General features: G+C 43.8%; 1 protein-coding gene across 1 annotated transcript in view; it reads right to left on the bottom strand.

Annotated features, from left to right (window-relative positions):
* LOC144724936 (CUB and sushi domain-containing protein 1-like) overlaps positions 1-13,819 on the bottom strand; it is a 684,194-nt gene that overhangs the window by 383,308 nt on the left and 287,067 nt on the right. Inside the window, exons 7-9 of the mRNA XM_078604260.1 lie at positions 5,330-5,407; positions 3,966-4,053; positions 3,100-3,224 (exon numbers count right to left, since the gene is read on the bottom strand). Coding sequence (XP_078460386.1) covers positions 3,100-3,224; positions 3,966-4,053; positions 5,330-5,407 — 291 coding nt within the window. The remainder of the gene's footprint in view (positions 1-3,099; positions 3,225-3,965; positions 4,054-5,329; positions 5,408-13,819) is intronic.

Raw genomic sequence — 13,819 nt, 5'->3', positions numbered from 1 at the left:
CTTACCTGGGAATACAAAAACTAGTTTTATAATTTTCGTTTATTTTTGTCCCTCAATTTAGTTTATTTTTTTTTCAAACCAACACACAGAGCCCTACTGCCACCTTTACCTAACTTTTTTGGCAACCTCTCGCTCTCATATTATATTAGAACCATTGTTTTTATTTGCGTGCATTTCCTTCGCAACCGTCAAATACATCGTTTGTTGGCTGTGCAATGTCCCTTAAGGACTCCACCACTCATTCTCTGCAATGTTGATGTGACGTATTTGTTTTGTTGCTGCTGCTGTGCTCACGCAGCCATGGATATCCCTCGTAAAATAGCCGGGCAAGCTTGCTAAACGGAACCGACATCCACATGACAAATCAAATAAACTCAACAGTCAAACGAGGCAACGTTAAAGGGCCTCCCTACTTTAACACTATTTTATATAGTTCCGAGTCTGTGGTGAAAATTCCACGTTGAGGACACGCTTCACGACAGTACAACCACGATTGTGATGTCTCAAAAGTGGCACGTGTTTTTTTATCGACCTGCCAGAAGGGTGATGAGACCAGTTGCATCCCTGACTGGGATTGGAACTCGCTGTACAAGTGGTATACACAGGTGGTTTTAATAAACATGCAACAAAATACGAAATCAAATGTGTAATATTAATATATTAAGTATGTGAATTTTAATTAACCAGCTGAGGGGTCTACCTCTCAGACAACATTCTCTCCTTCAAGGGTGGCGTAACCTGCCATCGTATATATCCTACAAATCATTTTAAGCTGCGTAGTGATCTGAGAGTATGTGTCACCTAAGCCTCGAATCTTCGGACCGCGGCTGTTATCATGCGGAAAGCGTGGGCGAACGAACAGCATAGAGTTAAGGCAGTGTTCAGTTAAAATTAACGGGCCTTGAAAACACGGCAACCTTTTGAGAGCTGGCGAGAGAGATGGAGGCATGGGGAGAGACTGAGAGAACATATGGCCATATTGACGAAGGAAGGCCCCCTGTGTGCTGTTTTTAGAAGAGGTTGTTTAAGAAATTAATGTAAGTGGATGAGAGTGGATACCAGGAATTTTCATGAGAGCACAGGGTAAGCGACTTGGACATTCAGAATACGATTAATGTTGGAAGAATCCAGAGATTAGGGTTAGTGTTCGGAGACGGGGACCCGAGGAAGGGGCAATGCCCATTACTCCCATTGGTCAGAGTGCTGGGCTTTAGCAAGAAATCAGGAAAGAGGATTCTGGCATTTGAAGTGAGGACATTCGGACATCAATCGCAGGAAGAGCTAAGCAACTTGAACATTGTGAACAGAGCAAAGGCAGGCAGAAGGCATTGTAGAAATAATAAGAGGTTGCCATAGGTTGGGCACGCGTGTATCATGGAGGTTGGTGGGTGACTGAGATAAGTATTTAAGTGACACCGAGATAAGGTTGTTGATGAGCCATTAGGGTCTAATTTCTGACCAAAGTGTTGAGACAATTGTCAGCCTGGAAAGGATAGGCCAATCTTTTTTATCTTTTTAATGCCATTCTATTAGCAAAAGAAGAGGACATTGTACGGACATCGCAGACAAATGTAGCCGTTTAATGGCCCATACATCTCCTTCTGTAGAGAGTGCACCAACAGGCTTGGTATATTCTAAATCAATCAATCAGTCGATGAAATTCCATTAATTTAACCACAGCAGAGCTCATTGAGATGAAATGTGCTGAGCGTGGTGATGCACGCCTGCAATTGTGTTTCGCAGAGCAGGTTGGTGGATTACACAGAGATTACTGAGACTCTCAACTGCTCAGGGCTATGAGGTAGCCCGAGGGATGTGAGTGACATCTCCTCCCGCATGGGGGGTTGCCTCTGGCCACTCTGGCTTCCTCGCACATACAAAACAAGCCGGAGACTTGAAACTCAATTAACCTTTGCCGGATGACTAATGTTAATGAGTGCGTGGTTAATGATGCCGTGGTGGCGAGATGTTAACTACCTCGCTGGTATGCAGGAAGTCGTGGGTTCGATCCCGACCCTGAAGCCTGTCTATTTGTAATTTTGTATGTCTCTCCTCATGGTCACGTGGACTTTTCTCCAGGTCCTTCGGTGTTTCCCTCCACATTTAGAATCAACACGCGTTTGGTGTATTTGGCTGCAGTACCTTTCCACATGATGATAAGCCACTTTCGTTGAGCTATAATTTATGGCCAGGTCGTGTATGAACAAAGAGCTACATAGCTCAGTGGGCTTTACCTCGTAGAAAAAAAAATACATTGGGATCGCTCAGGACCAGTTCAGATATCACGTGCCACTGATATTAGCCATGGCCGGGAATGGAACACAATGGAACACGATCACAAGGCAGTGAACTGACATTATTATTTCCAGAATGTCGCAACTTACATGGAGACAATATCTAACAGAGATGTTTATCATGTCCGGACAAATCCTTCCATGATGCAAATATTTGCCCCTTGATGCTTTTATGAACACACACAATAAACAATAACCATCCACAGAGCTATCAGAGATGTACAGGGTAAGTCATTTATACTCCACCCTGCATGATTTAATACTGAACATGATTAGCTATAGTCTAACACTAAAGGAATTCATGCAAAGATAACCAAAATAGGCAAAGCTCGATATTCAAGCGAGCATTGCGTTGAACCAAGTAGTGACTTTGCCAAATTCCTATGGCAGGAGCAATTCATACACAGGACAACCACTGTTGATGTTTCACAAAGTGGTAACTCGATTTATTCACCCCAGTGAGATGATGTATTGAGTCAACCACATCGTCATGATTTCAATTAGCAACCTTATGATTATGAGGATCCCATTTTAAATTAACACACGTCCAGAAATCATATTATGCTACTCAGGAATTTCCAAATGTGGGATTATTTTTCACGACGAATGAAAACCAACGCATTTATTACACTATCAAACGTCACCCTCCCATCAGCGTATGCGTGTAACGGCTACCGCATGCTTGCAGCCACTGGACATGGTTACCGCCATCCAGAAACGAACAAACATTCACCAAGTTCATAAGGAGGAGCATTGCCCAAAGCTGTCCCGTTGACTGGAATATTGACTCCTTAAACGGACGAACCTTTACACTGTGGCTTTTGGTCGCTCCAGGCTGCAAACACATCCGCCACCCGCTGACAGATGATGCTCTTCGATCCAAGCAGAACGAATCCCTCGTCACAGGTGAACTGGATGGTGGCTCCAAGTCTGTATGGGGATCGCCACCAGATTCGGTTGTGCGTTCAGACAAAGACAAGGGTCCACCGTATAGCCTCAACAAACTTTTGGGGCAAGGGCTCTTAGCGAGCACCTAGCCCAGCACACAAGAGGCTGGGTGGAAAGCACCAGACTCGGCCGCCTTTGTATCCCTGGTGGTGATGATTACACCCCATACCAGGTACTCATTTGAGGCTGAGTCGAGCTAGGGGAGGCCCAGGACTGGTTCAGATAATGTCCACTGGTTTTCGCCATGAGCAGGTATCGAACTCGGCAGCCAGGTTTGTAGTGCAGCACGCGAACTAGCGCATTCAAACACAGACAAACACATGCATGGCTGCACACAGACAAAGACATATATATACTGGGGCAAATGCTGTTCGTGAGCACCTATCAAAGCCGGCACTTCGTACGAAGGAGGACGTAGGTGGCCAAATCAGCATTAAAGTTGAATTTATCAAAGTTGGAATGATCCAAAATTGATTGTCAAACAAAATTTACGATGAGTTGTTTTTGACGAGTTGCTTTTTTGCACTCATTATTGACCGGCTTGAAAACTCCCACTTAATCAAAAGGTGCCTGCCGGGAATCGAAAGCAGGACATCGCCGTTACAATCTCAGCCGATATTGGCAACCTGAAGCCACGCACACGTAGGCAATATGCGGTGAACGGATCCCAGCGTCGCGAGCCGAGCGTAACGCCATCACTCTCTGCCATCTCCCCCCCGTCACCTGAAATCGGAGCCGGTTCTCATGCCACGTTCCAGGTCTCCGGGGTCTCCGCATGAGTTTGACGCCTGTGTGAGTCCCCCTTCGCTGGCTGTGAGAGACAGAGAGAGAGGAGATCACAACGGCGTGACGCCCACAGGACATCGCCACTCCCTCCCCTCCACTAGATCATGCAGCAGTTGCGCAGTCGACAGTGAACCTCCAGGTAAGTGGCAACAACAAAAAAAGCACGGCGATATGGAACCGTAAATGCTTCACGAAGACTCACACATTGTACAATCCACTGCTCTAGATTTAAAACGAATTTCTTTCGAACTGATTTGTATTGTTGTTAGTTTGTTGTCCTTCCCCCGCACCTCTGTTAATTAAGGTTGGCTACGTAGGGTGCGAAAGAATCTCAACATACGTACACTGCAGAATGAAGGCATCGCCACGCGAGTGGTTCTTTGACTACGCTGACTAGCGTGGCTTGGTGAAAGTGAGGAGCATTGGCGTTGCAGAACGGTAGGGTACAACAATAGATATTTCTGCACTGCAGATCTGATTAAATCTAGGTGATGTGCATTCTAGGTGATATGTCATAGGACGATTTAATATTTAAACAATAGTCGATTAACATATGGATAAAATACAACTATAATATCATTCCGGACCTCTGGAACACCTTAAAATAAGCATTGATCTCCTCTCGTCATAGAAGCTTCAGATCCCGGTAAAAATTGGGATCAATGTGTGGTAACTCAAAAAGGGTCAATTGATGGAGAGTCTGACCTCTACCAATGGAATGTGGTATTTCCACCATGACCAAAGAGATTAGAATCAGAATCTTCATTTTGACTGGAGGAGGAATCCGATGAACTATGAAGCTCTTTTTGTCACAGATGTCCCAGTATGGGCACGGGGTCAGCAAAGTTACAAGAGCAAACAACACAAAAAAAACACAATATGAGTGCAAAATAGATAAATAAGTCATTTAAAAAATATTGTATAAGTCCTATTTATCAAGCTTGGAAAAGGCAGCAAAAACAAGATTAAAACAGTGCCAGACCACACCAGGATAACACCACACAGCAAGTAGTCCCTCATTAAAATGGCACATTAACATGTTACTATCGATACACAGGGGGTGAGGATCAAAGTGAAGTGTTGCCACAGTGCTCATGTGAACAGGGAGACAGCATGACTTGAGAGCTAAAAATGTCGCGCGCAGTAGGCGATGATTTATCAAATTTACCTCATTAAAAAAAAATTCTTCAGTTCACGACAACGTGCATCGAGGCGTAAAAATCAGGATTTGCATTTATCGGGCGCTTAACAAGGACACTTTGTGTTGCCATCGCTGTGAAGTGTTTAGAATACAAACGTACGAATTGAGAACTTTTGTCCACCATCCTTGCCAGGATAAAGCTTCACACCACTGAACTTCAGGTCTTTTGCCTTTTTCACTGAAAGAGAGAAAAACGGAACAGAGTGATCATTATGTACAAAGGAGAACTTCAATATCACATACTTTAACGACACATCATCTTGATTGTGCTCTCAGCATTATGTCATGAGAAAAAGTGTCCATCATATCTATCGCAGTGTAACCCTTTATGTTGTACGTCCCCCCAACCACCAATTAGCACAGTTGGTTATGTACGGTACGAAAAAAGTTCAACACACATACAAGGAAGCAAATATCAGAGTTACCTTTGACACTTTCCCACCTCGAGTAATGTTCGATACATGAGAATCAATACTTTTGTTTTATTCTCAGAGCCGGAATTTAGCCAAGATAAGTGCAGAAACAAATTGAACGCGATTATTTTTTCATGCTATCATTGGTAACTGGGGTCAGACCATTATTAAGTCACTACACTTGAAAACCACGTCAAATCACACATACTCGAACCATGGGTCTCAGCGGAACAAGAAGTTGTAACCTCCCTAAATATTTGCCAATCACGGCACACCACTCATGCCCTGCTCAGCAAAGTATAATAGATCAGGTTGAGTGAAAATGCAAAATAGGTTATTTTTCTTCTCCTAATCATTTTTTACACAAATAAAGGAATGCTCGAATTATAACGGCAAAACTGTGCCAAGAGTTTATCGTATTTAGGCAATAACGCAACGGTTATTTGACTGGGGGAGAAAAGCAGATTGCACACTCATTACCAGTTTGCCACGATCAGGCCCACTCTTCTGCACAGCCAGTGAGAGGTTGTATCACAAAGGCCCAGTGCACGCCCACACACCGGTATTAAATGCAATTGCAAGAGTCCTGATGAGACATTCTATTGTAATTACATTTCGGGGGGAAAAAATACTTTATAGTAAATGCCTCCCAAATGTGGTCGACTGAGACAAAGCAAATGTAAAAAAAAATGACAGCAGGTTTTTTTAATATATAAACTCACTTCCGTTCTCATTACTACTGCTGGCATATGTGTGCTTGCCCGAGGCAGGCCACAGCATAACTCAGTGCTCTCCTTTCTCATTATCACGACCGGGTGGCTCAGCAGCATGGCGAGGTTGGATTGCAATCGAGAGCTTTTCGAGGTTCAAAACCCTGGGTCGCCGGTTTGACTCAGCCACATGGTCCCCTCAGGGGTTAACAAAATGAGTACCATGCTGTGGGAAATTCAACAGCGGTTGTCCAGTAGAAAGGCTCACCCTGCCATAGGAATGTGGAATTTCCACCACTGTCTCTTGCAGGGCTGTGAACAGGAGATGAGTGCCAATGCCTCCAATGCTCATTTGAGGAGGAAATCACTCTGACTCGATTTATTAAAAGGGACTTAGGATTACATTTTCTAGGAGGCACAAATTTACAGTGGAAAATCTTGCAAATTCATGAGTCAATTAATATGCAGATTAATATATTTAAATAATGCGGCGTGTGGTATCTTGCACAATTTAGAAAAGCAAGATTTGCCATCCTTTGACGTTGTTGCATTTCCTGACATATTTTGTCCACCATCTGGTTTTACTGCTTCTAAGCCTCCCTCGGGAAAAGTCTCTGCATCTGCAAGCTGCACCTCCGATTTGCATGGTTGGCAACGTACGGTGCGAAATAAGTTCAACGTACATACATACATACAAGCCGACCCTCAAAAGGTGGTTCATGTAGCCTGAAAACACCAATTGATTTCATTCGTGACACGGATGACCCCGTTTAGCCATATTCCTGTCTTTTTTTACACGGGAGATCCGTGGTGTGCATGAGCAGCAGCAGCAGGAGCAACAAAAACAGAAGACAAAAACCATCAACATTGCAGATTATTAGTAGAAGGTCCTTTAAAAAAATGTTGCACAATAAGCGAGGTATTCAATGGTCGTAAACGAATGACACGTACAATAGGAAAAAAGGTTAAAACATAATATGAGAGCAAGGGGTGTCCGAGAACGTTCGGTACATGTCCAAGTAATCTCCGTGATTTGTTTTTAATAGGGAGAGAAAGAGCGGATGTGAAGGGAGGGAACAAAGCGGCGAACGAAGGCGACCAACCAAACTGAAAGAACGAATGAGTGAGTGCACGAAAAAAACCCCACAAAAATTGAAATACATGTTTTAACTAAATTGTCCAAATTACCCACAGTAAGCGTTTAACCACTGGTGGGGTGGACAGAGGTGAACGGGACATGCGAAACTTGCACACACAACGCAATGTTCGGTCGCTCTCCGTTAGCGCGAGTTTTTCAATTGGGCATTTTTTGTTTTTTTTGTTTTAACAAGCATAAAAACACAGGGAACACATAATCAGTGTCTTTCCCGAGAACAAGATGTCAACTGGTGCACCCAACACACAAAGTATGTGCTCAAATGGCTGAACAGGCCAAGGCAAAACGATGCTCTGCCAACAAGGCCAATTAGAAATGCTATCCAATACAGGGGGGGGGGTGGCTTGGTGATGTGTGCACACAAATATCAGTACAATAACAGCAAATGTAAGTGTGGTAAGTGTTTAAAACAATCATCCCTGTTTGCTTATTAAAAACAAAATATTTCACGTAGTCATCAGCAGTCACAACACTTTGGTATGTAAAAATGGAGAATGCATTCCAGTTATTATCTAAGTGTCTCTCTGCCAAAGTGACCCAGGCATAATGCTCACCTCATTTGGTAGCCAGCCCTGTTGTAAGACAACCACTGCTGCATTTCTACAACATTGCCAGTACTTTATAGACCCCAGAGTGTCGACCAGGGGTCGTTAACCTGCGGCTCTGGAGCGGCATGCGGCTCATTAAGGATCGCTTCGTCACGTTTATTTATTAAGCAACCACCGTCTTCATATTCACACGCGTTGCTGCTCTTGAAATATTCAGTATTTGATTTTTTTTACCGAATTCGAAATAACAAAAAATGGCTCTTCTTCTTGTTTTGGTTGCTGACCCCTGGTCTAGAGGGATGATGGGTTGAATGTATTCCCTATAAAGAAATGTTATTTGTAAGCTTCTAATTGTGAGTCAACTGCTCTGGCACAACACTACCCAGCTTGTTATCCTCATCATCATCATCAACTCGAATCCACTGCTTCGTGGAGGCTGTTGACTTTGTCTCCCACATCGTCCCCCGCAATGCCGCATAATCAGCTGATCTCATCTCCACATCTTTGCTGTCTTCACCCTGCCAGACGGCAGTCTCACCTGCATTGCAGTGCGGTGCACCGAGCAACGCTCCCAACGCTGTTCATACGAATACAAAAAAACAGCCCGTATAGCTAAAAGGAACGAATTATATTGGCGCACACGATGCGCATATTAAAGCTGACGCAGCGTATAGGATGGTAATGATTTATTATTATTCATCAGAACGCTATGTTTATGTCTACCCAAGAATGCCTCACCCCAAGTCTCAAGGACGCTATTCAGGAGGGTCCTGTGATGTTTTCACAATAAGTGGTGATATTCCTACGCGTAATCCCAATTGAGTAATTTTCAGGAAAGTTTTAAGCGTCGAATGACATTGCATACATTTTTTTGTAGCTATAGGAGGAAATCTGTGAACCCGGAGGAAACCCGTATAGAACAGGTGGAGAACATATAAGGGGCCGTCCATAAATGACGTCACACACCTAGTGGGGGGGGGTCAGACATTTGTGACGATGTGTGACGAGGGGGGGGGGGGTGAGAAATGTGACGTCACATCAAAATGCGCAACTTTAAATAAATATAGATAACACGTTCTACTTAATTAAATATACTTTTAAATACATGTTTTCTCCTACAACATCAGAGTGCAGCGCCACATTAAATACGCACTAGAATGACAATAGTTTAAAGCGATTTGAAGCATTTTTTTGGGGGGGGGGGGCAGAGCTTTGTGACGTCATATTTAAGGGGGGGGGGTCTGACTTTTTGTGACGTCGTGTGACGAAGGGGGGGGGGGGTCAAGAATCGTCCAAAATCGCGTGACGTCATTTATGGACGGCCCCTAAGTGTCATGTAGAAAGGCGCCCGGGTTTGGAATCTAACCCAGGACTTGTTGCTGTGAGACACATTTGCTACCACAGCGCCACCATCCTGCCGCACAAGCGGTCGGTTCTACACCATGACTGGCGACTTCTTCTCCCCATTGTTGATGATCTTCCACTGCCTCAGGTTCTTCATAAAGTTCCGATTACCACAACCCTAAACCGCATCCACTCGAACCATGGCAGATGTTGGACACTTAATACACGGGTGCGGGGGGAAAAATACAGTGTGTACGACTGTGGTGAGTCAGAACAGAATCGTGAAACATATCGCGACTCAATGCCCAATTCACAAGTACGAAGGAGGAGGCATCATCACAGAGACACACTCTGCTACTCCTGACGCAATTATTTGGCCCAACCACCTCAATGCAACATTATAACTGTTGCCCTATATCAAAAAGGTGCATTGAAAATGTTTGATACTCCTACTGATACTCCTGCTGTCATGGAGTGACTCATGCAACCAGCTATGGCTGCAAAGTTTGGTCGTACATGTTGTTTATGTCGTTTATTGTAAAATTTCAATCACAGTTCCGATGATCACTGTTACATTGCTTTTATAGCTTTATTTTGGTGATTTCGAAAACGTTTTGGTTTAGTCATATTTGTTTGTTGTAGTACAGAGTTGGACTGATAACTTTAATCTAAATTGTGTTATGGTTGTAATTGTTTGACTTGCATCCCACTGGGATTTTTGCACACAGCATTGATATACGGTGCTTTCTCCGGAAGACTTTGCTGTTATTTCCTGGATTTTTCTGTTTGTGTGTAACCACTTTAAGTTGTTTCTTGTTCACGTTTTTGTTTGTTGCGGTTGCACCCGATTCAAGAGCCGAATGGCTCACAGGGCTATACCTAATAAATGAAACTGAAACTGAATATCAGCCGTACGAAGAAGAACACTGCAGCAGTTGTGAGTTGGCCACAAAATCAAGCCTAGGTCGCCGCGATAGTAATGCGTTGTTGAACCGCCACATCGCTAAAAGTCCCACGGCGTCAATACGCATGCACACGACGTCCACATACGGCGAATGGAAATTCACGCGGAAATTGTGGATATCAGCTGTCAGCTCTGCAAATACCGCCTTGATCACATACGCACCGACCATTCTCGCAATAACATTAACACGACAAAATGCACTTGCTTTTTTGTTCGCCGGCATTTTCCGTATCAGCCGTGCCTCATCGATTTCGTCTGGTTTTCTAACATTAAAAGAAAAAATGGACAACTCTAACTCGCTCATTCAGACATATGGAACACACCGTCTCCCACTCGCGGACGATACAAGATCAGAGGGTAAAAGCTGAGGGCGTGAGGAGAAATGCTTAAAAACTCATCTGTAACCCTTTCCGATAACGTACACGTACCGAGGCTCCCACAAGGCGATGCGGCACAGTTTGGCGCCAGATACAGTGAGGGAAAAAAAGTATTTGATCCCCTGCTGATTTTGTACGTTTGCCCACTGACAAAAAATGATCAGTCTATAATTTTAATGGTAGGTTTATTTGAACAGTGAGAGACAGAATAACAACAACAAAATCCAGAAAAACGCATGTCAAAAATGTTAGAAATTGATTTGCATTTTAATGAGGGAAATAAGTATTTAACCCCTCTGCAAAACATGACTTAGTACTTGGTGGCACAACCCTTGTTGGCAATCACAGAAGTCAGACGTTTCTTGTAGTTGGCCACCAGGTTTGCACACATCTCAGGAGAGATTTTGTCCCACTCCTATTTGCAGATCTTCTCCAAGTCATTAAGGTTTCGAGGCTGACGTTTGGCAACTCGAACCTTCAGCTCCCTCCACAGATTTTCTATGGGATTAAGGTCTGCAGACTGGCTAGGCCACTCCAGGACCTTAATGTGCTTCTTCTTGAACCACTCCTTTGTTGCCTTGGCAGTGTATTTTGGGTCATTGTCATGCTGGAATACCCATCCACGACCCATTTGCAATGCCCTGGCTGAGGGAATGGGGTTTTCACCCAAGATTTGACGGTACATGGCCCCGTCCATCGTCCCCTTGATGCGGTGAAGTTGTCCTGTCCCCTTAGCAGAAAAACACCCCCAAAGCATAAAGTTTCCACCTCCATGTTTGACGGTGGGGATGGTGTTCTTGGGGTCATAGGCAGCATTCCTCCTCCTCCAAACACGACGAGTTGAGTTGATACCAAAGAGCTCCATTTTGTATCATCTGACCACAACACTTTCACCCAGTTGTCCTCTGAATCATTCTTTGGTTCTTTTCGGTTAAGTCACGTCTAAAAATAACCGAAAAGAACCAAAGAATAATTCCTGCAGTCACGAAAGCTCCAAAATTAAGATTGTCCTCTGAATCATTCAGATGTTCATTGGCAAACTTCAGACGGGCATGTATATGTGCTTTCTTGAGCAGCGTGACCTTGCGGGCGCTGCAGGATTTCAGTCCTTCACGGTGTAGTGTGTTACCAACTGTTTTCTTGGTGACTATGGTCTCAGCTGCCTTGAGATCATTGACAAGATCCTCCCGTGTAGTTCTGGGCTGATTCCTCACCGTTTTCATGATCATTGCAACTCCACGAGGTGAGATCTTGCATGGAACCCCATGCCGAGGGAGATTGACAGTTCTTTTGTGTTTCTTCCATTTGCGAATAATCGCACCAACTGTTGTCACATTCTCACCAAGCTGCTTGGCGATAGTCTTGTAGCCCATTCCAGCCTTTGCAGGTCTACAATCTTGTCCCTGACATCCTTGGAGAGCTCTTTGGTCTTGGCCATGGTGGAGAGTTTGGAATCTGATTGATTGATAGCTTCTGTGAACAGGTGTCTTTTATACAGGTAACAAGCTGAGATTAGGAGCATTCCCTTTAAGAGTGTGCTCCTAATCTCAGCTCGTTACCTGTATAAAAGACACCTGGGAGCCAGAAATCTTTCTGATTGAAAGGGGGTCAAATACTTATTTCCCTCATTAAAATGCAAATCAATTTATAACATTTTTGACATGCGTTTTTCTGGATTTTGTTGTTGTTATTCTGTCTCTCAATGTTCAAATAAACCTACCATTAAAATTAACGACTGATAATTTCTTTGTCAGTGGGCAAACGTACAAAATCAGCAGGGGATCAAATATTTTTTTCCCTCACTGTATGTTGTCGCTACAGTTGTCTGCGGCGAGTACAATAGAATGTATTTTAAAAACAACGGTGCTACGGCTCTCTAAATCAAATTTAACTGGGGGAAGGAAAGCTGTGTTCCAACTCTCGAAGACGAGAAATGCCCTACTGCCTCAGCGTATACACCAGCGCCATATTTTCGCTGAATGGGAAAGAAATAATCAGATTGTCAGTATGCAATCAGACAATGATGCCTGGAAATATCTCACAAAATGAATAGACAATTGCGTACATCACACCTATACACATATTAAATGTGAATAGGGGCCGTCTATAAATGACGTCACACAGCTAGGAGGGGGGTCAGACATTTGTGATGATGTGTGACGAGGGGGGAGGGTTTGAGAAATGTGACGTCACATCAAAATGCGCAACTTTAAATATATATAGAATTGTTATAACAACACTAATTGTTATAAAAACACACCTACAACATCAGAGTGAAGCGATGGGAACGAAAGCTGGCGAGTATGCGAATGCGGATTCTAAGGAGAATCCTGAAAGTCAGCTGGGTCGCAAAGCAAAGTCAACCAACGTATGAATACCAGAGCGATAAGGAAGATAAAATGTTTGGGACGTGTGATGAGACCAGAGGGCTGGAGCGAATTTGTGCATTGTGGTGAAGATTTAGAGAAATAAATGGAAAAGAGAGACAACGTTGTGACAGCACACTGAAGCAGTGGCGGTCTAAGACTGTGGACCCAAGATTGGAGATGACTAATGATGATGATGATCTACAACCCTTTTGGAAATTCCACTGCTGGATGAGGGCCTTCCCACACTGTGTGGGTTATGGGATTTTCTAAATATATATATTTTTTGTATCATACTTCACCACACTCGTCAGTTTGGGTTAGTGAAGGTTGGGAACATTGCCTTGAGAGCATAGGACAGCACAACAATGGATGCTGTAGCATCTCCACACTGCTGCCCTCAGCATAGCCCCAGAGAAACCTGTAACCGAAGCCTATAACGACAAGCTGATTTTATGGATCTCGGTCGCCCATACAAGCACTATCCAGGCTCAACCCCACCGATCTTCCGAGATCTTCCGAGATCAGGCACATTCCACGTGAATTGACCTCAGGCCACATTAGCAGCACGTGTGCCTCCATTATATCCGTGCAATAGGAGCATGGGCTGTAATTACACATGAACACCACACTAATTTAAAAACAATGACTCACATTATGCACTGTAATAAACTCACTTTACGTAAATGTATTATATTCACTTCTGCACGCA

This window comes from Lampetra planeri, chromosome 22, assembly GCF_965212315.1.
Source record: "Lampetra planeri chromosome 22, kcLamPlan1.2.h2, whole genome shotgun sequence".
Classification (NCBI taxonomy): domain Eukaryota; kingdom Metazoa; phylum Chordata; class Hyperoartia; order Petromyzontiformes; family Petromyzontidae; genus Lampetra; species Lampetra planeri.
Note: the sequence above shows the minus strand (reverse complement) of the source record. Positions and strands in the feature narration are given on the sequence as shown.